General features: G+C 32.2%; 2 protein-coding genes across 2 annotated transcripts; both read left to right on the top strand.

Moving 5' to 3' along the window:
- The first annotated feature begins 25 nt into the window (after positions 1-25).
- Positions 26-2,010, top strand: LOC149560156 (bidirectional sugar transporter SWEET16-like). The gene is made up of 6 exons (XM_089823562.1): positions 26-146; positions 509-545; positions 662-878; positions 1,043-1,204; positions 1,371-1,490; positions 1,584-2,010. Exons 1-6 carry the CDS (start codon positions 110-112, stop codon positions 1,791-1,793), a joined length of 783 nt encoding a protein of 260 aa, XP_089679688.1. The 5' UTR covers positions 26-109; the 3' UTR covers positions 1,794-2,010.
- A 12,221-nt stretch (positions 2,011-14,231) lies between these two features.
- Positions 14,232-16,246, top strand: LOC149560155 (bidirectional sugar transporter SWEET16-like). The gene is made up of 6 exons (XM_089823561.1): positions 14,232-14,332; positions 14,668-14,704; positions 14,821-15,037; positions 15,151-15,312; positions 15,478-15,597; positions 15,691-16,246. Exons 1-6 carry the CDS (start codon positions 14,296-14,298, stop codon positions 15,943-15,945), a joined length of 828 nt encoding a protein of 275 aa, XP_089679687.1. The 5' UTR covers positions 14,232-14,295; the 3' UTR covers positions 15,946-16,246.
- The last annotated feature ends 8,518 nt before the right edge of the window (positions 16,247-24,764 follow it).

Here is a 24,764-nt window from a genome sequence, read left to right as displayed (position 1 = left end):
TAGAACCGTAGTGCTTTTCACAGCTTCATCTTCTTCTTGTGCAGATTTCAATTTGCATAACATATTTTTCCTTTTTAGCACAACGAAGGCAGTTGCCTTCTTTTGTTCGATGGCCTTTTCTGTGCAGCTTTTGGTGGGAATTGTGGGTATGACATCTGGACCACTATCTCTGAACTTCTTACTGTCCACGATTAAGTGGGTCATAAATACTTGAATTTTTCAAATGGTAAAACTTCTAATGAATAGTTCCTTCCCTACAAGAATACCCTCTTCTTAATACTTGCGTTCCAAATTTTTTATTTGAGTGATTGTTTTGTTACCTTATCATTGTTGTGAAGTTTGCATGTACAAATTTGGCTATAATTTTCTTTCTGATTTGTATGCACAAGTTTATCTGTAGGACTGGTTACTCATTTTCAATAGCAAGTATTTAAGTTCATTAGTTGACTTTCACTCAGTTGGATCTATATGAGTACGAACTGATGTTTTGTGGCGTTCTGGGGTGCAGGAAATCTAACTTCACTGGCACTTTTTCTGTCACCTTTGTAAGTACTGTGTACACCATATTTCTCTGTGCCAAAAACTATTCTAATGTAAATGACCATAAATAAAATGTGATGTTTTAACTATTGATGAAAATAACGTGCTTATGAAATTGCAGGACAACTTTGTGGAGGATATACAAGTGTAAGTCTACCCAAGCGTATTCAGGACTTCCATATGTCTGCACCTTGTTCAACTGCTCCCTTTGGCTTCTTTACGGAGCCCCATTCGTTAAACCCAACAGTATTTTGCTGCTCACCATCAATGGTGCAGGATTTGTTCTGGAAATAATTTATCTGATGTCCTTCCTCACATTTGCCCCTAAGCAGGAGAGGGTATATAATTACACTATCTATGAGTTTATAGCTGAAGGCCATCTGGTGACTACTGAATTTTATAAACCTTGTACATAGTGACTGCTTAACTAGGTTTTATGCAAGAAGTTAAATATAATATTTCTATTTCTTTTGACATGGATTTTCTTCAATTTGTTTGGCAGGTGAAAACGGCGAGGTTAGCCATTTCGATGATGGTTTCTTTTGTCGTTGTGGTTCTAGTCACTGTTTATGCGTTGCACGCACACAATGTCAGGCAGTCACTGGTTGGCACTTTAGGTGTGATCCTTTCAATTGTTATGTATGCCTCCCCATTATCCGTAGTGGTGAGTTTTCAATCATATTAATGTTCCCCTAAGTCAGATTTCTAAGAAAACTCTTCTAAACCAAATTATCGCTACACAGAGCTCTTGCCCTAAAAGTTAAAAACTCCTAATTTGCATATGAATTCATCTTTTCAGAGAAATTGACGAGTTTCTATTATGGTTGCAGGGGGATGTTATCAGAACAAAAAGTGTAAAGTACATGCCTTTTTTGATTTCTCTGTTCAGCACTATAAATGCACTTGTCTGGTCTGCATACCCAATGATGGTCAAGGATATCTTTATAGCTGTAAGCTTCTACGTTTAACTAGTACAATTTCCCTGTAATTTTTGGCAAGAGCTGTGCACCTCTTTTCTAATTAACGTATTCTTCTGTTTCCAGGTGCCCAATGGCATTGGCTTTCTTTTAGGAATGACTCAGCTAGTTGTTTACCTTATCTACAGAAGCTCGGAGCCTGTTTTGCCCATATCTACTGAACTTCATAAACTTCCAGAAATTGACAAGGTAAATAATGCAGTTGATCTTACTATCCATATCGTGGAGTTGGACTCTTCAAGCTTTGTTAAAGTGGCTGCAGTTGATCAAGTTTGATTTCATTCTCATCGATCAATGATCAACAAGGTCTATACAGCTTCAAGAGAAAATCAGAATTGGACGAATACGGTTAAATATCGATCTAAAGCTCACCTTTTTCAGTAATACTGAATCAATATAAAAATCAAAAGCGTCGCCAGAAAATAAATGAGATTGTGAAGCTAGCAGTACCATACAAATTCCAGGAATTTTTGCTCACAATTTTTTAGTTCAACTTTTGTTCACAATTTTTGAGTTTAAGACAGGATTCAGGTTTCCGGAGAGTTTAGACACTGGGGAGCCTTTATTGCCGTTTTTGAATATTGAATTATTTCCTTGGCTTTGTGCTTAAATAATAAATTCTTTCGAGTATCAGTGTCCATGCTGATGAATATGCAGTTCTCCCTCTACCGCATATCACAAGACATAGTAGTTTACAGATCAGACTAATTAATTAGTCTTAATGATTTGTGTTTAGGTCTACAACGTCATATAATGAAGCATTGTAATTATATCAGTACGCTGTTTCTTTACCTGGGTTTGCTAGGGAGAGCTGTATCGTTCTATATCAATGTACTTTTATGATCTAATGTTACTCTCCAGCTGCTCCTTATTAGTCTATTCTATTAGTCTTGGTAACAGTTTCATTGCTAGGCTCAGTAAAAATTTAAATATTAACACAACACCATCTCCATAGGTACAGAGAAAATTAAAAATTAAACAATTTGTTTGTAAAGAAAGAAGATCAAAGAAGTTTATTCTAAATTGTTTGACAATAGTTATTAATTAATTAAAATTTAATATAGGATATCACATTATAATGTCTGATTTTTTATTGTCATTAGTTTATTTAAAGTTTAATAAAATATTAGCTTCAAAAATCGACCCTGCCAAAAAGATCTGCATTATAGGTACCTGCAATTGTTGTAGATAAGTTTGATCTTTCTCAGTTAGCATGAGACAAGTCAATTTCATTCTTTTAAGAAAAGGATGCCTGACAAAACAAGAGGGTGTCACGCTGCTTAGAGACCTCTATCATTTCAATTTCTTTCATGACAAGAAATATACCTTATTCTACAACTCGTCCTTTTGTGTTTAGAAACAAGACATTACTTTTCATTAGCTTTGTGGTTGCTCACGCCTTGAATTTGACGGCTGTAATGATGGCTGTAATGGTCCTTTTTTCACTTTTTAATCGTATTTGACGGTTTAAATTTCATTAGATCTATACAAAGACAATGTTATATTTTTCTAAAACTTATATTTTTATATTTTTATAATCAATTTGTTTTATAGAACTTTAAAATGAAAGTCATTAATATGAGAAAAGGGTGATAAGCAAATTATGTGACAGGTTGGGTGAGAGTAAGGGATGTGCTTGCTTATATATTTGTTTCCACTAATAACTAATAATGTTGTTGGTTTGAGAAATTTTTGTTTTTGTTTTTATTTAAAGTACAATCAATATGCTAGGTCAACCTATAACATGTAGTATTAAATATAAGAATGACAATTAGCTCCTAGACCCCTAACTTTTTCTTTCTATGTTTTTAGGGTCTTTTTGGTTAAAACTTATTGGCCTCTTTTATACCTAAAAATTCAAATTTGATTATTCTCCTCTATAATATAAAAAATAAGAACCAATAATAATAATAAATGTATCAATAGCACAATTCAATCCATTGATAAATAACATTGTTGGTTTGAGAAATTTTTGTTCTTGTTTTACATTTAAAGTGCAATCCATTATGCTAGGTCAAGCAATCACAAGCAGCATTCAATATAAGAATGACAATTAGATCCTACACCTCTAGCTTTTTCTTTCTATGTTTATAGGGTCATTTTGCTTGAAACTTACTAACCTCTTTTATACCTAGAAATTCAAATTTGATTTTTCTCCTCTATAATATAAAAAATAAGCAGCAATAATAATAATAAATGTATCAATAGCACAATTCAATTCAATAGGCATGGTTTGAAAATATCTATATATATGGTTGAAGATAGTAATTTTGTACAATTATTTCAAATTATTTGGTATTTTTTTTTGTAAATTGTGTTTTAATTTTTGCATCATATTCTATGATCTATCATTAGTTCTCTTGTTGAGAGAGTTGGAACATTGATAAAAAAATTGAAACACAATAAATGCAAAATACGCAACAAACTATAGATATAGTAATAATAATTTTCAAAAGTATTTTGAACAAAAATGAGGTATGATTTGATTTTTGAACAAAATATACATTCTATATTATCCTTAAAAAATAAATGAATAAAGTATTATTTAAGTATTTAATGATAGCTATATTTTACAAATTCAATAGATCTATCTAATGGGTTTGACTTAGTTGTTTGGAGTAATGAGTTCTCATTGTACAAACAATAGTTCAAATTTCACAAGGGACATCTTTGTGCAATTATAAGATGTGATTGTTGTCCTTCATTGATTACTCCAATGAGCATAGGGTTTGTAAATAAGAACAAGTGTAAATGACTACAAAATTTTATAAAACACAAATAACAAACCTTTATTCTAGTAGACAAAGTTTAGAGGCAAACATTTGATATTGCAAAGTGACAAACATATATTCTATTTTATACATGACTAACTAAACTAGCATCCACTACTTGACATTCATCAAAATCAAATCTATATTATAATTTCAATTATGAAACTAAATGGTAATGCCAATTTGATTAATTTAGTTAATAACTAAATAGTCTAGGCCACTTTTTCTTTTTCTTTTTTGAATTTCAATGGATCAAATGGTTAAAAAAATACATGATATATTACTTTAACCAAAATACATATCTAATTATTGATTGTGTACTTTCTAATTAGACATTAAAAGTTATATTTTTCTTCAATTTTAGTTTAGTGTTCTTTCTTTTTTACCTATGAAAGGTTGTACCTATAATAAGTTATGCATTTTTCTCGAGAAGACAAATATATATATATATATATATATATATATAGTATTTTCTTTCATAATTTCTTTTTTTTGTGATTTATATTGATAAATGGATATAATTATCACCTCTACATAAAATAGATCTTTTGAGTGACAAGATGATATGACATTCTATCTTTCATTAATTAAAAAAAAAATCCATTAATTCTTTAGATAGTGACACCTTTTATAGTAAATAAGCATGGCTATGTAAGAGCAAGTGTACAAAAAGCTCTCACAAATCACAACAAAAAAAAATGGAGGTGTTATCAATTGAGAAATAATCACTCTATATAGCTCATTGGTAGAAATAATTAATGATGGACATGCTTAAAAAGTTTTCTGTCATTCTTAATTTAAGCAACTTAATTACAATAACTAAGAAAATAATTACAAAATGTTATTGTATAAAGTAGCCTTTAAAATAAAATATGAAATCATATACACTGACTAATTTATCTTTTGTATAATAAAAATAAGAAATATAACACAACAAGTAAGATGCCAAATGAGTTCAACAACTCTCACCCATAGTTTGTGATGTTGGTGATGGCCCCTCCCCTTCTTTGTTATATTAGTCACAAGTCTTCATGGATTTGAACAGTGTCATGGCATTGCATTCTATACCATCCAGCCCTTCAGTTTATTCCTAAGTTCAGATTCCTATTCTATTTCTTGTACATGTCTGAGAAGCGTTACACCCTTCTTTAGCATTGACCCCTACTATCATATACCTTTTTACAAGAAGCTATAATTGTACATCCCATTATACTAGATAAGAATATCACATTTTACATAAGTGGATATAATAAATTAGGGTCCACTATATATCCATTTCTTACATGCTTGAATAATCAAGATAAAAAATAATTTAAAATTAAACCTACTAATTGGTAATCAAAATCAGACCCAAATTGTATATAACCTAATATGGGTCATTATAGGGAGCCTATAAAAGTTAATAGGAAGGGAGTTAAGGATGGTGAGAGTTCGAAATCAAAGGTTCTTGATGAGGAAGTTGTTATGTCAGAAACCAATATGGAAGGTGGTGCTACATTAAGAAAAAAATTGATTACCCCTTGTGCCCCTGACTCTGCTTGGTTTGACTACCCCAGTGCCCCACTCTACCCAAATCAGGGGCAAAACCATGGAAGAATACAACTATAAACTAAACATTAGGATCTTCTAATAACTAATAATGTTGTTGGTTTGAGAAATTTTTGTTTTTATATTTTATTGAAAATGCAATCTATTATGCTAGGTCAAGTTACAACAAGTAGCATTAAATATAAGAATGACAATTAGCTCCTAGACCTCTAGCTTTTTCTTTCTATGTTTTTAGGGTCTTTTTGGTTAAAACTTATTGGCCTCTCTTATACCTAGAAATTCAAATTTGATTTTTCTCCTCTATAATATAAAAAATAAGCAGCAATAATAATAATAAATGTATCAATAGCACAATTCAATCCACTATTAACTGATACTGTTGTTGGTTTGAGAAATTTTTGTTTTTTTTTTTTCATTTAAAGTCCAATCCATTATGGTAGGTCAACCAATAACAATTAGTAGTAAATATAAGAATGACAATTAGCTCCTAAACTTCTACCTTTTTCTTTCTATGTTTTTAGGGTCTTTTTTGTTAAAACTTACTGACCTCTTTCATACCTAGAAATTCAAATTTGACTTTTCTCCACATTAATATAAAAAATAACAAGCAATAACAATAATAAATGTATCAATAGCACAATTCAATTCAATAGGCATGGTTATAATATAAATCTGATTGAAGATAGTAATTTTGAAAATTTAATTAAAATTATTTGGTATATTATTTTTGTAAATTATGTTTTAATTTTTGCATCATATTCTATGATCTATCATTGGTTCTTTCGTTAAGAGAGTTGGAACGTTGATGAAAAAAATGAAACATAATAAAGGAAAAATGCACAACAAACTATAGATATGGTAATAATAAATTTTAAACCTAAATTGCTAGTATTTCTCTTTATGGAAAAAGAAGAAAATTCTATGATGAAGACTAATTTTAGAAAATGGGGATCTCTTAGACATATTCTCAAGATCTCTAGAAAGATATGCATACACAAAACTATCTTACTATTATGATGCGATACACAATAATCATTCATACAAAACTACATTATTGTTATCTTGCAGCCCTATTGTCTGCTAAAGTACTCATTCATACAAAACTACTTAATTATTGCCTTGTACTCCTATGGTTTGCAACTTAAATACTTTTTGTTTTGAATCAATATTGGATTGTACAATGTAAAACATCAATAAAACATCACTTTTGTGTGTTGAAGTTATCAAAAGCCACAAAAATATTTTGAAAAGAATGCTAGTATTGGATAAGGGTTGCTGCTTTGCAACCCTATTATCTACTAAAGTACTCATTCATACAAAACTACTTAATTGTTACCTTGTACTCCTATGGTCTACAAATTAAATACCTTTTACTTTGAATCGATATTGGATTGTACAATGCAGAGCATCAACAAAACATCACTTTTGGGTGTTGAATTTCTCAAAAGCCACCAAATATTTTAAAAACAATGCTAGCATTTGATAGGGGTTGCTACTTTGTTTGTCTTTATATTTGTCTTTAACATCCTATGCACAATGGTCGATGCATATATAAAATGTGAATTCCTTTGATGTTGATGCAAATATTTTTTCTTATATTGATTCTTTTACTTTGAAAGTCAGTGAATTCTTACATATTGACTCATTATCGTATTGATGTAAAGCTCCTATGAAACCTCAGCCTATCTTATCTAAAGAAATTAACTCAATTTAAACTGCACATTGTTTTGGAAACTTCTAAAAGATCACAAACTAAAAAATCTCCACCATTTCTCATCTTTGCATATTTTTCAAGTCTATAAAATGAGACCTCTACCTTGGTTGAAAGGATCATAGTATTTTTCTTAATGTTATGTTGTATAAGATGGAAGGTCAACCATCTTGGATGAACTCTTTGGTGATCTCAAAGCTATTCTATTATATAAGAAATGAATCTCATGAAGAAAATAGAGAGTGAGATATAGAGAAGCAAGGTGAAGGGTATGGTGTGTGTGGTTTTGTATAGTAAAATTAATTTTTTTCTATTTTTTTGGTGAAAATCTACTTGTGTACTGGTATTTAAATGTACTCCTAATATCTTCACCCTTATCTCATGGTTGTGACAATTCTTAATTTTTATATATAGGGAAATGGAGGCTTGAACTAATTCTAATGTTAAATGGATACCTAGTATCAATGGGGTTATTACCAAGATCTCAATACTCACTATATAAATAGTAAATTCTGCACACTTTTAGACAAAAGTGCCACAATGGTTGCATGCTTTCATTTTGTAGAGATTAGGGAAGGTTTAAAGGTTTTTTTTGTTGTGTGAAATCACCCTCTCATGGGTCTGCATCATAACCCTAATTCCTATAAAGAATGGACCAAGAAATAATGAGTATCTCCTATTGCATGGTAAATACAATGAATTAGCATCCAAGAAATCTAGTAGAAGCTCATGTATAATTTTCATGGTGTTTGGAGTGTTGTAGCCATTAACTAAAAACCCTTTGGAAGAGTAGAATAGTTAAATTACTAGAGTTTGGAAGAAAGTTACAATATTTTTGTTATGTATCTTTTTAAATGAGAAAATACAAGTCATATGGAGTCAATGATACCAAGATTGAGATATATGATAGGAGAGATATTTATTATTTGTTTACATTATGTTAGAGTCTAAAAAGAATATGTGAGGTGATTTTTCTTTTACTATTAAATCTCTCTAGAGAAGCATTAAGTTAAAAATTCAGATATGAGGAGTATAGTACTTCAGAGAATCATAATTGATTTAAATGCAAGTCAATGGGTATCATTGATAAGAGAAAAAAAAAGCGGGGGGGGGGGGGGGCGGGAGGTGGGGGCTATTGCGAAGCAAGGTGTTATAGTAAGATTGTAGATGTGAAGCATGATCTATAGTTGGCTTTGTATTATAAAATCTAAGAGTTGTAATAGGTGATTTTTTAAATCTAAGAATATCATTGACAATCCTAAAGGTGAGTCTATTTTGCCTAATTCCTATCATTCATGTTGTTGAGATAAGACAATCATACTATGGCTTAGATTGTTATCAAAAGGGATTGCAAATATTTTTTTATCATTAATCTCCCAAATAATACAAAGTGATTGGTTACTACCATGAAAGATATTTAAATTTTAAGTCTTTATAATAACAGAGTAAAGGTACAAAGTCGTGTCACCTTTCATGTTGACTTATCAAAATGTTTGAATTTGAGTATTTCTATCTAAAAATAAATGTTGTTCAAACAAATTATCTAGATGAATTAATTCAAGCTAACTTATATATGATTTTACACTTTTCCAATTGGAAATGTATATTAAATGCATGTTATCTAGTACTTTTTATCCAATTACTAAACAAATACAATCATTTCAAAAAAAGGGGGCATTTCAATATCTCTTACTATTTTTTATGAGATTTTTTTAATAACATATAAACAACATTTTATACAACCCAAAGTCAAGAATATTCTCAATAAGTTTTATAACATTTTAATTAGATTCAATATATTGTAATTAAAAAAATCTGCAAGCATATATTTTAACACTCGAAACGATGTTAGTTTTGAGAAAGAAAAAAATAATAAATCATATTAAAAAAATTTAAAAATTATATGACATATTAGAGGAGAGAGCCACCTTCTAGAATGTATGGTTTTCGTCTTGGTTAGAATAGATTTTTTTTTTTAAATGTGGTGGGAGATGAAAATTATCGATTTTAGGTGAGTTGAAATTTGAATAATTGTGAAAGAGAAAATATAGGTCTGGAGATGATTTTTATTTTCAATTTTTCTAGCTATATATGTTTTCTCTAACATAGTTTGAAATCAAAGGAAAATAAGTTGATTTCCATATAGTTTTGTGGTGGGAACTAGACCCCTAACTTTTAGTGTTTTTCAATAGTGAAAAAATCATCTATACAGATTAAGAAGATATATAATTAATTCTTATTCCAAATAATTATTAAAAATTATAATAATAAATTTCATCCATTTCTACACATTTCATTCATTTAATTCATTTAAAATTCAAAATAATAATACAAATTTGATTTCATTGGAGGTGAATAGTTATACTTTTGTTAGCCTTTCCCTTTACAAAAAGGTGACACAAGTTTGTGCTTTACCTAAGAATGGTCACCGCCTAGCTTGCATACTTTACAATTTGGAAAATTGGCAAAATATGTCATAGAAGTGACCAGATGCATGACTTATTTCTATAAACACAAACCATTGATATGATCTATGTGACGAAAGCTGTGGCTTATCTCCAACTTGTAGGAAAGAAATCAAAGCACATAGTTGTAAGAGAAATCAATAATCTTGATCGATGGTGATTTCCACATGGATAGACAAGTGTTTGAATGCCAATGCAATAGAGGGGTTATTACCCATGACATATTTGATGAAATGTCCATGAATGATGCTCATTTTTACCTTACCTTGTACATCGATAATGATATATTTGATTAAATATGCATGAAATGGTTCCTCACACAATTATGTTTGGAATGGATCCAACAATTGATATTGTGATTAAAATGGAAAATAAAGGAGACAAAGGATTTGATCTGAAATCAGATGAGACTCTATTAGAGTGTGGGAAATAGTCTCAAAACCCAACATCGACCAGCTATTAATATTTGTTCTAGGTATGAGCTGGTCCAGGTATGTGATAATCATTGTATTTTTGTGTTGTGTTGGTTATAATTTTTAAACTCTGGCATTTCTATGGGCCTAGTATGCACCTAGATGATTTAGAAACTAAGTTATATAGGTATTAATTGGGCTTTGTAGGTCTCTTCTGTGTCCATTAATCATTTTTTTGTGTTGATAACTATTATGCTATATTCTCTGGAGAGATTCTAAAAGTATTTATCTCATTGTTAAGATTTTTTTTTCAAATAATAGAATTGATTTTATGATCATATTCATGTTAGATTGTATGAATATTGGGCACTACCAATCAAGGATGTAGCCATAGTTGGATTTAATTGAAGCCACTATCTTATCTTTTATCGTGTAATAAATAATATGGATTCCTTAAAATCTGTCAACATAATAGTGGATTCTGGAATCCATATATTAAAAATAGTGATACATGATTACTCCCAGGAACATACTTTATAATTTGAACTGTGGAAATCTCCTCTTTTAAACTTCACTTATTTTCTTTAGTACCTTTATCATATCATTTCAATTGATTTGGTCTCTAATTTATGAAGTTACTTCCCATTCCAATGAAACTAATCAAATATTTTATTTTTAAAATAGAGTAGAACAATACATTTTTGTCTAGTTTGGAAATTTTATCATACTCTCACTTTTTCTTCTATCTAATTAGCTAGAAAGAAAGGGCCTACCTTTGACATTCAGCATGTCACATGCATTTCAACATGCTGCAAATGAATTTCAAATTTTAGAGAAAAAAAAAAACCTAATATAAAAAATTCTAAATTTGACTATATAAACAAACCCTAATACATTTCACTACCAAGACTAACTACTAACGCTTAAGATTCTTCCTTTAAGAACATTTCATTGTAACTAAAATGATGCCCTAACAATAAGCAACTACCAAGAACTGCAATGGCTAGCAATTGCCCTAGATGTAAGCTATACAAAACCTAGTTCAAATCTTAGGCCAATTTAGTAACTACAGGAACATTAAAAATCACATTTTAAAGTCACAAGGTGAAAGGATTTCAAGATAGAAACTCACGAATCATAAGCTACACAGTGACACCATTTTGAATCTCAGGCTGATTCAAAACAACAGAAAACAAAAATCACACTTTTAGGTCAGAGGTTGAAAGGTTCTCATGATGGAAAAACCATCATAAACATATAAAAATCCTTAACTTCAATAGCTGTAAAAATCTTCCTAAAGCCTTCCTCCTCCACGCCTACACTTTCTTGCATTAATGAATGAACAATCACTTTTCTTTTTATTTTTTTATATCCCCAACAATGTCAAAATTTTGATGCTAAACTTAACTGTCACCATATTTTGATGTTATTAGGATCATATATATTTTTTAAATGAATTTAACAAGCCAAATTGGCTTGCCATCAAAACTTTAGGTTGGAATTGATCCCCAAATGTACTAGTGAAGAGGTCCTCTTGTTTCCTTGTGGTAAAAGGAATGATTTATGTATGAAGTATGAATTGTGCAAATAATATGCGATGTTGATAAATGTGTGCAAGTGATCCAAGGGATTATTTGAATGTGAAATTAGTGATCTGCTATTGAGATCATAATAGGATAAGTTGGGTCAAGAGGATAGAGGAGCTGAAGCTATTCCATTTCTATTATTCTACAAGGAATAATACAAAGATTAGTTGAATAGTGAGTTCAACAGTCTAGTCTCTAAAGTTGTTTGGATAGTGGGTCCATCTGTCTTCTACAACTCCTCGTAATAGGGATAAAAAAGTCTTCTAATAGGGATTTATATGTACTAAATGTATTTTATTGGCTCCTAATAGAGTCCATCCTCTAACAAGGAACTTTTATATTAGTACACAATTTTGTGGATACCATCTCCACTAGTGTTTTCCCTCTAATCAGAGATTTTCTTAGTTAACATATCTAGTGTTATTGTGTATGTATATATTCTTATGGTTGTTGATTATATGCTTCACATGCTTAAGGATTAATAAGGTTGATAAGTGTTTTAATAATTGGATAATTTCTTCCCCCTTGCCTCTCAAATATCTTGGTGGACTTTACTTTCTAACAAAAAATCCACTAAAATCGTTGTATTTTCTAATCCCCTATTACCCCTCCTCAAGGTCTATCCCATATCTCTCCATTTTCCATTTTCTCTCTGCCTCATACCCACCTCACACCCTCATCACACAATATGTTAACCATAATTTGAAGGAGGTGGATAGAGAGGATCAAAGATAAACACAAAGACATCAAGTTTTGCTACACCACTTCATACTCATTAACATATCTGAAATCTATTACAAATCCATAGAATGGTACAGCATTCCATTCGCTCATGATCCACAATGAGAAACCCAAAATGGGCTCTACTGATCCACCATGATCAAATAAACATCTGATACTCAAATGTTTGCATAATGCCTCTATTTATAGAGGTCTGAGAACTCTCTAGAATATCAAACACATGTATTGCATGACATATAATATTAATATATATCAATTAATATATGCAACTACTGGTAGTTGAAGACTGATTCTAAAATGACCTTGGATGGCTGTATGTTGTTGTTTGTCTGCTTTTAATGTGGACGGTGCTGGGTTGTGGGCTGGACGGTGGACGATTAACCAACCATAAGGTTGCCGACAGTTGATAGAAATTAATGCTACCAACATAATTACCATCTCTCTCTTTCTCTCTCTCTCTCTCTCTCTCACACACACACACACACATTTAAGAAGAATATTGAATCCATTAAATATTTACTCATATGATAAAAATGCTAATTAAGAACCACACTTGTTTGCAACTCAGATTTTATTTTAGTATTATCTTTTGGATTAATAATTTAATTATAATAATCGTTCACTTCAAATGAAATAAAAAATTCCATATTTATTTAAACTCAACGAAAAATTATCATTTATTAATTAAAAATCAATATAAAAATAAAATTATATTTTTACATACAAATCATTTCATATCATTAAATTAAAATCAAATATATATTTAGAAAAAGATTCATTAACAATAACAAATCAAAGTTAATTAATATTAACCAATCATCACTTCACAATTTTATACACAAATTATTTTTTATTTTTTATTTAGATTTTATAGAGAATAGAGATTATGCGGCCTTCACATAGTTTGTAACAGATTGGTTTGTATTAATACTCCAAAACCATGGAAGAATACAACTAAGGCATATAAATTAAAAATTGGGATCCTCCCACATATAGATCAAGGCCTGCATGATGACCCTTCCCGCCCCTGATAAATTCATTCGGTCATGCCTCAGTCCTTACCATTGGAAAAGTAGCAGAACCGATCATGCTTCATTCTTTGCCGTTGGATATGTAGCAGGCGATGAGTTCCTCCCGCAACACAAGAGTTTAGTGCGGTCATGAAATGAGATGATATAATTAGAACTTAACTAAACTCTCACGTGTTTTTGTCTTTGTTTAAGAGTAATTAAAAAGTTAAAAAACTTAATTTAAATTATAAAATGTGTCTTAGAAAAAAGTAAAATTTTGTCTTAATTTATCATCCTAAATAACGCGTTACTTCCTAAGAGGTATCTCCACAATGTAGTAGTGGCCAACGCGTTACTTCCTACGTTCGCCCTCTTGATAATATCAAGTAGGTAATCTGCAGGCCTCTAAAAAACCTAAAAACTTCGTGCTTTTCACAGCTTCGTCTTCTTCTTGTGCATAACATTAGATCTCAATTTGCATAACACATTTTTCCTTTTGACCACAACAAAGGCAGTTTCTCTTCTCTTGCGCAATGGCCTTTTCTGTGCAGCTTTTAGTGGGAATTGTGGGTATGACATCCAGACCACTATTTCATATGTTTTTATTACTGTCCACGAATAAATGCATCATAATGTTTCTTCATAAAAGAAATACCCTCTTCTCAATTGTTGCATCCCAAGGATTTCCATATGGGCGACTAGATGATTGTTTCGTTATCTGATCATTGTTTTGACTTGCGTGTACAAATTTGGCTGTAATCTTCTTTCTGTAGGATGGGTGCTTGTTTCTATGTTTTGTTATCTGATCATTAGCTTGATTTTAAGTGCAATGGTTGATTTTCGTTAAGTTGGATTTATATGTAAGTACAAATTAAACTGATGTTTTGTGGTGTTCTGGGGTGCAGGAAATATAACTTCACTGGCACTTTTCCTGTCACCTATGTAAGTACTGTGTACACCATACTTCTGTGTGCCAAAAACTATTCTATTGTAAATGACCATGAAGAACATGTGATGTTTTAACTATTGATGAAAATAACGTGCTTATGAAATTGCAGCGCAACTTTTTGGGGGATATACAAGTGTAAGTCTACCCAAGCGTATTCGGGACTTCCATATGTCTGTACCTTGTTCAACTGCTCTCTCTGGCTTCTTTACGGAGCCCCATTCGTTAAACCCAACAGTATTTTGCTGCTGACTATCAATGGTGCAGGATTTGTTCTGGAAATAATTTATCTCATGTCCTTCCTGACCTTTGCCCCTAAGCGGGAGAAGGTATATTATTTTATCTACGAGTAGATAGCTGATGGCTAATAGATTATATAAGCAAGAAGCTAAATATTTAATTGTATTTTTTCTGAAACAGATTCCTTCAATTTGTTTGGCAGGTGAAAACGGTGCTGTTAGTCATTGCGATGATGGTTTCTTTTGTCGTTGTGGTTCTAGTCACTGTTTATGCGTTGCACGCACACAAAGTCAGGGAGTCGCTGGTTGGCATTTTAAGTGCCATCCTTTCTATTGCTATGTATGCCTCCCCATTATCCGTAGTGGTGAGTTTTCAATCATATTAATGTTCCCCTAAGTCAGATTTCTAAGAAAAGTGTTCTAAACCAAATTAGAACTACACAGAGCTCTTGCCCTGAAAGTTATAAGGTCTAATTTGCAGATAATTCCATCTTTTCAGAGAAATTGACGATTTTCTGCTTTGTTTGCAGGGGGATGTTATCAGAACAAAAAGTGTAAAGTACATGCCTCTTTTGGTCTCTCTGTTCAGCACTCTCAATGCACTTGTCTGGTCTGCATACTCTGTAATAGTCAAGGATATCTTTATAGCTGTAAGCTTCTACCTTTTCCTAGTACAATTTCCATGTAAACTTTGGCAAGAGCTATGCATCTCTTTTCTAATTAACGTATTTTTCTTTTTCCAGGTGCCCAGTGGCATTGGCTTCCTTTTAGGAATGACTCAGCTAGTTGTTTACCTCATTTACAGAAGCTCGCAGCGTGTTTTGCCGATATCTACTGAACTTCATAAACTTCCAGAAATTCAGAAGGTAAATAATGCAGTTGATCTTCATAAACTTCCAGAAATTGAGAAGGTAAATAATGCAGATGATCTTCCTATCCATAACGTGGAGTTGGACTCTTCGAACTTTGTTAAAGTGGCTGCAGTTGATCAAGTTTGATTTCATCTTCATCGATCAATGATCAACAAGGTCTATACAGCTTCATGAGAAAATCAGAATTGGACGAATACGGTTAAATATCGATCTAAAGGTCCATGCTGATGAATATGCAGTTCTTCATCTACCGTATATCCCGACAAAGAGTAGTTTACAGATCAGAGTAATGAAATAGTATTAATGATTTGTGTTTAGGTCTACAACGTTATGTAATTAAGCACTATAATAATATCAGTACGCTGTTTCTTCACCTGGGTTTGCTAGGGAGAGTTGTATCGTTCTAAATCAAAGTACTTTTATGATCTGATGCTTCTCTCCAGCTGCTCTGTATTAGTCTATTCAATTATTATTGGCAACAGTTTCATTGCTAGGCTCAGTACAAATTTAAATATTAACACAACGTCATCTCCATAGATACAGAGAAAATAAAAAATTAAACAATTTGTTTGTAAAGAAAGAAGATGACAAAGAAGTTTATTCTGTCAAGCCGCTTAAAGTAATGGGCAATAGGGGCATAAGCATCAACGATTGTTTAAGGAATATAAATAAAATTAATGGAAAAATAATAATAATATTAACAATTTATTAGCTTCCTAAATTGTTTGACAACAGTTATTGATAAATTAAAATTTAATATACGGTGTCACATTATAATGTCTGATTCTTTGATTCTTTGAGTTGTAATTAATTTATTCGAAATTTTATAAACATAAAATTATTAAAAATTTAATAAAAAAAGTTTATTTTTAATTGAAGAATAATGAAATGTATTTAATAATTAGAAAAATAATATTTATACTATACAAACCATCTCTCTAAATTAGAGAAGAGCACATTTTACATGTTTATTAAGGTTAATATTATACCGCTTACATGTTTCTTCCATCACATTTTGTATGATTGCTTTCCAAAATATCAGCGTCTTAAATCGACCCCACCAAAAAGATCTGCATTATAGGTACCTGCAATTGCTGTACAAAAGTTTGATCTTTCTCAGTTTTCATGAGACAAAAGTCAATTTCATTCTTCTGAGAAAAGATTGCTTGACAAAACAAGAGGGTGTCACGCTGCTTAGAGCCCTCCGTCATTTCAATTTCTTTCATGACAAGAAATATACCTTATTCTACAAATTGTCCTATTGCGTTTAGAAACAAGACATTACTTTTGATTAGCATTGTGGTCGGTCAGGCCTAGAATTTCATGGCTGTAATGGCCATTTTTTCACTTTTTAATCGTATTTGACAGTTTAAATTTGCTTGATCTATATAGGAAAAATGTTATATTTTTCTAAAACTTATATTTTTGTATTTTTATACTCTTTTTTTTATAGAATTTAAAATGAGAGTCATTAAAATGAGAAAATAGTGATAAAAAAATTATGTGAGACGTTGGTTGACAGTAAGGCATGTGCTCATTTATACATTTGTTTCCACTAATAACTAATAATGTCGTTGTTTATTCTAATAATCTATAAAAAATGGTGAATTTTTACAGAGCAGCGAATAGAGAAGGGCTGTCATTTAATCAGAGAATCAAGAAGAAAATCCCTAGGTAGAAGCATATGTAGGGTAATTTTGTATACAATGATATTAATCTGCAAAATCGAAAACGGCTTTCAGTGGTAGGCCAAGATTTGCTAGATCCTAGATTTGCTATAGAAACTACAAATAGCTTCTCCATCTTGGGGAATTATGAAGAAAAACATCAATGCCAACGAAGGAATCAGGGAACATGGTTCCATCAAAAACTAATAAGAGGCCAGGAAAATGCATCTGAATTACCACCCTTGCTCTCAAGTCTTCCAGGTAGTTGTAAACCTCTTTCGTTCATTACCCTTAATATTTTAGATCACTAATTTAGGGTTTTTAATTTAACTAAGTATGCCCACCCTTAGTTTTGTGAATGGTCTACAAAATCAATAGATGTAGATTTTCATTTATCTTATCCTGATAGATCTAAGGCTCAGTCATCTCTTGTTGCATCTTCTCTGATTCCATACATTCCCCTGCATAATCACCCTTCAGTAAGTGTCCATTCTCCATCAAACCCTAACTTTTATCTTGAGTTGCAATCTCTAGCTAAACCTGTAGACAAGGCTGTGATTATTTCCATAGAAGAAGTGGATGATTCTTGGTATGAATGCCAAAAGGGAGGAATTTTCATGGTTTGGAATGGCCCCATGAAAGATTTTCCCCTTCTCTCCGATTGGCTGGAAGAAAATTGCTATGATTAGGTAAGTATCTTTCATTTCTTAGATAGGATTCTCTATTTACAATGCTTTCAGGAATCAATAAAGGAAGAATTTATTTAAGTTTCTGAGTGGTTCTTCAATGATCACATTGTGAAATTCGTTGAATGGTCTCATGATTTTAAGGTAGAAAATTTAGACTTTTTGGTTCCAACTTGGTTTAACATTCCATCATTACCTCTGGAACTTCTTCAAATAGAAATTCTCAAGTCTATAGGTTCATCTATAGGAGATCTTATTTGCATTGGTTCTTCATTCTAATGCTATAATAATGTTAAATTACTTACCAAGAGCAAGTTTAATCAATCTACTCAAATTCAGAAAAAAGTTGTAACTAACAAACCTACTTATGATTTAAAATTGCAAATTTATGAGGGTAAAATCTTAGAGATCATAATATTAAATGACATGAACATGATCAGATTCAAAACCTTACTTCTTACCTCAGATTTCAACAGTAAGTTTCTCTAGATGAGAATAATGAGGAAAAGAAGTAAGCAAAGGTCTTTGGATCAGAACATTTCTCCAATCTCTCAAGAAAAGTTTGAATTCTAGATAGAGCCATTATGTACAGAAAGAGCAGTCAGCAATTGGATAGATGAACCTCTAGTAGATAAAGGAAAGCTAAAATCTATCATAGTGGTCAGTCACAAGGAGTATCCAGAGTCATCAAAGGATCTAGATTGCACAAAGAAAAGAAAATCTAAAGGGATAAAGAAATCATCAAAAAATAGTGAGGGCCAAAGTAAAAATGGAGATAGAGTAGACCAATGTACATAGGAACATCAGACATATAAAGACAAAGAAAAAGGAACTCTCAACACTACTTCAGCCAAGCATAAGAAGGCAGAGGCTACAACTAATGAAAAAGACATAGAGCTTAAGATAAATCATGCTAGCAAAGATATCATACATAAAGGTATCTCAAAAGTTCAGCAAGCAGAAGTCACATGGGATAATCAAGAGGTCAATATAGAAGAAATTGAGAATTCTTTGCTATTTAATTCAAGTGGGAATAATGAAATGGAATTCAATACCCAGAAGGAAGTGGAACAAATGAAGCATTGTTAGCCTCAACAGGCCGATAAAAATATGGAAACTCCAGTTACCAAAAACAAGTTTTGGCAAACTCCTACTACCATAAAAACTTCCCCATTTACCCCCATTAGTAATTAGCAAATTAGAGGAATTAGTATAGAGAGAGAAGATAAGGTGTTGATAAGAGAATTTTATGACTTCCTGAACAAGGATAATACTCTAGATTCTGAAGTGGAAAATGTGAGTATTTCAAAATTAGAAGAAGCTAACTTGAATAATCTTATGGAGGAATTGATCCAAGTGTTTTGTTTTGAAATATTGATAAAAGGACTAATGCTCAAAAGGAGGAATTAATGTAGAAAATCCTCAAGTTAGGTGGGGACAACTATAGTTAAGAAGATCTAAGAAAAGATTTATTAAACATTGAAAATGAAGATAATATACTAAGCCAAGCCCATATGGTAGAACCTAGTACAGATGCAGAGTAGGAGGGCAATGATACCCGCAATGTTAGTAAAGTTGGATTTGATATAGATGCAGGGAAGCATTCTGATTTCCTAATTCAGATGCTTAAAGAAGTTGAAAATGAAGAAAAGGAAAAGAACTATGTCGAGAAGATCTCTTCTATTGAAAAGGTGGAATCTTGTTTACATTGTCTAGGGATTTGTATGAATCAAGAAGTCTGAAATATCCTATATGTGGTAAAATGAAAGGTAAAAAAGGTAGAAGACCTTTAAAAGAGCTCAGGGAAGCAAATGGACATTGTAGGGAACAACAAAAGATAGGCCAATTTTTTAACAATGGGAAGGGGAAGTGCCTTCCTGAGGAGGTATGAGGATTACCACATGGAATGCTAGGGGTCTTAATACCCCTAGCAGAAAGATGTTATTAAAACATAACTTTAAGGCTTTTGAATGTAATCTTGTTCTAATTCAGGAAACTAAATTATGTAACATAGGAGTTAAACTAGATAAGATGTTAGGTCTTTGGAGTTCTATTTGTCAAGAATCGACAGGGGCTTTTGGGGGTTTAGGCATCCTTTGGGATCCCAAGAAGGTTTGTATAAACACTCTATATAGTAGCAACAATTGGATTAGTGGTAGTGTACAAAGTTTAAAATCAGATCTTAGGTTTATTCGCATTTATATTCATGGTCCTATTATGAATATCGATAAAAAAATTAGTTTGGGAAGATATTGGCCTATTCATGAACAAGTATAAGTGCAATATGTTTTTATTAGGGGGTGATTTCAACACAATTTTAGATATCAATGAAAAGGTAGGTGGTAATAAACAATTATCACAAGCAGCTAAAGACTTTAGAGATTGGCATTTTTCACATTATCAGATTGATATTCCAATCAGTAATGGGACCTACACATGGAATAATAGGGGAAAGGATTTCGTATACATTGCTAAAAAAATTGATAGGTTCTCGATTAAAGGTAACTTGGATGACAATAATATGAATATCCAATCTAATATGTTGCCTATTGTTGGGTCAGACCACTTTTTAGTTAGATTTGAATTTTTAGAGCCACATAAATTGGCTAGGAATCTATTTAAATGTGAAAAAATGTGGTTTTTAGATCCAAGTTTCATCAATAATATTAAAAATTGGTGGACACAAGATAGTTTTGAAGGCTCAAAGATGTTTGTTTTTGTCTCCAAAATGAAGATTCTCAAGGAACAAATACTTAAATGGAATAAGGAACATTTCAATAACATCTTTAAAGAAAAACTAGATATAGAGAAGCAACTAAAATATTTAAATACATAAGTGATTAGGAAAGGTATGAGCAATGAAAGCTACCTTTTAGAAAAAGATTTATTAGGAAGGACAGAGGATATATTAACTAAAGAAGAGTTTTTTTGGAGATAAAAATCAAGAGAGAGATGGCTAGCTAAAGGAGATTGAAATACAAAATCCTTTCATAGCTCCACTCTATATAATAGGTCAAAGAGTATAATAACTTGTGTCCAAAATCACTTGGGCATTCTGACTAATAATCTAAGTGAAATTATGCATACCTTTGTCAATTATTATCAGAATATTTTAAACAATTACGAAGGATCAAATAGAATAGTGCTAATCTTCTTAAAGTAATCCTAAAAATCATTACATCCGAAGATAATAAGGTTTTAAACAAATTGTTGGTAAACAGATTTGTTCTTTTAAATTATAACTCTTGAATGCCCAAACTTGGAACAATATCTAGTTACAAACAATTTAAAAGCCACTTGTGGATGAATTGGCTTTTCTCTGAATTGGTAGATACAACTCCCTAGAATAGATTTGTAATAAATTATGTTTTTCTCCTAAACTAATTCGGGGGCATGTTCTTGACCTGAGAAAAAAAGAGCTATAACCAAGATAGACCTAAATAGAATCTAACTTAGGTGAATAAATTTTTTTGAATATCAAAACAAGTTTATGCATTCACACATCTTATGAATTCACAAAGCTTAACCGAGCAATGGCTAGTATTGAACTAGGTTAATTTGAATCTGAACCGTGATTAATAAATAAAAAATGCTAAAGGGATTTCTCTTTTAATGAACAATAACACTACCTATCACTTTCAATCGTTGCTTCAAAATAGGGGAAGTGAAACTTTGTTCTTTCCTCATTTCAATTCAAACAAAAGAGAAAAGCATAAGACTAAATCTAACAGAAATTGGAATAGAAAATAATTGATATAAAATACCATCCAATTGTCTCTGCAAAAAAAAGTACTTCACACCAAAAAATTTCTAACCTTTCATTAATCTTTCAATTTCATACATATACAATATTGAGATGACCATTAAAATAGAAGTTCAATCAGTTCATCTTCTCAAGATTGACAAATGGCAAGGCACCAATTTGCCACATTTCAATAATTACAAAAGAAAACAAAAGAAAAGGAAGAATGTCAATCACTTTGACTTCTTCCCCTTTTCTGCTTTTGCTCTGTAGGCCTTGGCAGCAACTATGATTGGGATGAGCTCTTCATGCCTAGGCATGTGGATGTTGGTATACCTTAAGAGCCATTTAGAATGCTCTCTAGCCATCTCCTTCATAGCATTTAATTGATTTGGCAGTTCCTCTTTGGCCATGTGTATGCATCCGCTAAGTGCCTGTAGTTCAGCAACCCTATTTTGATTATAGTAAGAGGTATCAAACAAACTATCAAAAAAATTGGAAAAGTTCTCCTTCATGACATTGATTCCAATAAGTGCTTTTCCCTAGCCACTAGTTTGAGAATCTGTATGTAATCCCTTCATAAGTTCAAATCCTTTATCTTGTGTCTTCTTCACTTTATCCTCTATTTCTTTGAGCCCTTTCTCTACAAACTGGATCATCTCAGTCTTAAACTGCATTCTTTGAAGCCACTTGAATAGAGATTCATCTGCCTTTGGCAATATTTTTGCTTCAACCACGTCCTTGGCCTTCATTTGGATGATCATCTTCGAGAGGGAGATGCAATCATCACACTTCACCCTTTCTCTAGCTAGAGTATTGTTATTTGATATAATGTTATCCTTTTTTGTTTCCAACCTTAAGATAACATTACCAATCTAATCCACAATACTAGCTCCTTCAGATTTGAGCTTCTCAATCTATTCTTTACCAATTTGGCCAAAATGCCTATCTTCTTGGAGTTGAGAGATGAGGACCCAAACTTTAGTAGTAGCAGGATTTTTACTCACTGATACTCTAGAGATGGCTACTAACCTGGAGTGACTAGCTATTTGATGAACTTATTTAATTCTACTATCTCATCCTTCATCTTAGTCTTAGACAACTTTATACTTTCTAGTTGCCCCTCGATCACATCATTGGTTGACTTTCATATGCCAACTTTGGTGTCATGCCTTGCTTTTCCAAGATCCATAGAGTGTAGAGTAAAATATTTGGCCATCATGTCCTTGGTCTGCCCTCTTTTGCTGGGTTTGGTGATCTCCATTGTCAAGTGACCTGTCTATGGATCTTGCCCTAGTATGGGCAAGGTTTTCTACTTCTTTACTCTTGTCAATGTAGACTCAAAGTGAATTGTGAGAGATATAGTATCTTTAGCAAAAGTACTCCCATCTTTCCTTTTCCTTTTTCTCTCCAGAGTATCCTCCAACTAGGAGTCAGTACCTATCACTTTGGAGGTTGTCTTGAGTGATTCTATACTAAACATCTTCCTCTTAGCTGGGGCAACTATCACAGTAGCAGAAGAGAAAGGATTCTTTAGATCCTAGGAGATGAGCTTAGAGGAGCTTTGACCTTTATCTACTTTTGGAGTTTTCTTTACCACTTCATCTGACTCAGTAGACTCGCTACTACTTCTCTTTCCATCTCCTAAGTCTACTATTTGTATCAAAGACCCACTTGGTTGCAAAAGTGTAGCACTTGCTGGCAGAATAGGACTATGATGAGGAGAGGGAATTGGAGTAGTTTAGGATGGAACTAGTGTGACATGGGGAGATATAATAGAGGTGGTTGTGCTATCGTCTAGCTCTTCCATCTTCTTTTCTTCAGTGCCAGTGTAGGTTCCAATAATTGGGAGGGAACCATCATGATAGGTCTTAGAAATGAGGACATTCTTGTCTAGAGGTTGATCACCTCCACCTAATGGTTGAGCTAGCCCTTGAGTGGTAGCTATTGTTATGCTTGGTGTAGCACTCTGAGATGAGGAAGGTGTTGTAGCTATTGGAGAAGTTTGAGTAGCTACGCCTTTACTCTGACTCCTCTTGGTTGTCCATTCAACCGATTTCCTCATTCTCTTGATAATTCTAGGCATCATGATATAAAAAATCTCGTTAACATCTACATACGGCTCGAAACTAATAGGAATCCCCCTTAACTTAGTTAAATACATATTTCTATACATATTTTTGCCATCATCCTCCAAGCCTTTTACATTAAAGTTGATACCATATGTTTTGATTTGCTCCACTATGAGCCTAGCAAAAGCACGTTCTCTACTTTCAAGCTCATCTCTATAGTCCACCCAATAATCTTTGATATTAGTAACATGTTTGATCATGCTCCTAATTTGCAACACATCTCTTGCATATCCATTCGGGTTGAACATGGGTCTTGCAACCTCATATGCTTCTAATTAATACTTACTCTCAAATGCTTTGAGCATTTTTTTGTATTAGAGTGAGACTCGCAACTGTAAGCCCCAACCCTCATAGGGAATTCATACCCTTTCTTCTTCAAGCTTGCACTTAGCACATTCACCTATATTGCCTACTTCATGATCTCTATTAGAATGATCATATCACTTGGATACCTGGGTAGCTTCAAAGGAAATCTGTCAAAAGCTACAAGACACAAATATGAAAAGGATGAGAATTGGATAAAATAGCTACCAAACTGACTAATGGCCACCATTGCCTCCAGGCTGGACCTCCTCTCCAGGCATCCTTGGAGTTCCCTACAAATTCTCATTGTAAATGTGCCATTAACTTTGACATATTCTATATAGCTATTCAGAAATCATAAACATGGATAAAATTCATATCTTTTCACATCATCAAGGAAGATATCTATTAGAGG

This window comes from Cupressus sempervirens, chromosome 4, assembly GCF_028749045.1.
Source record: "Cupressus sempervirens isolate cs-2001-9-10 chromosome 4, ASM2874904v1, whole genome shotgun sequence".
NCBI lineage: Eukaryota > Viridiplantae > Streptophyta > Pinopsida > Cupressales > Cupressaceae > Cupressus > Cupressus sempervirens.
Note: the sequence above shows the minus strand (reverse complement) of the source record. Positions and strands in the feature narration are given on the sequence as shown.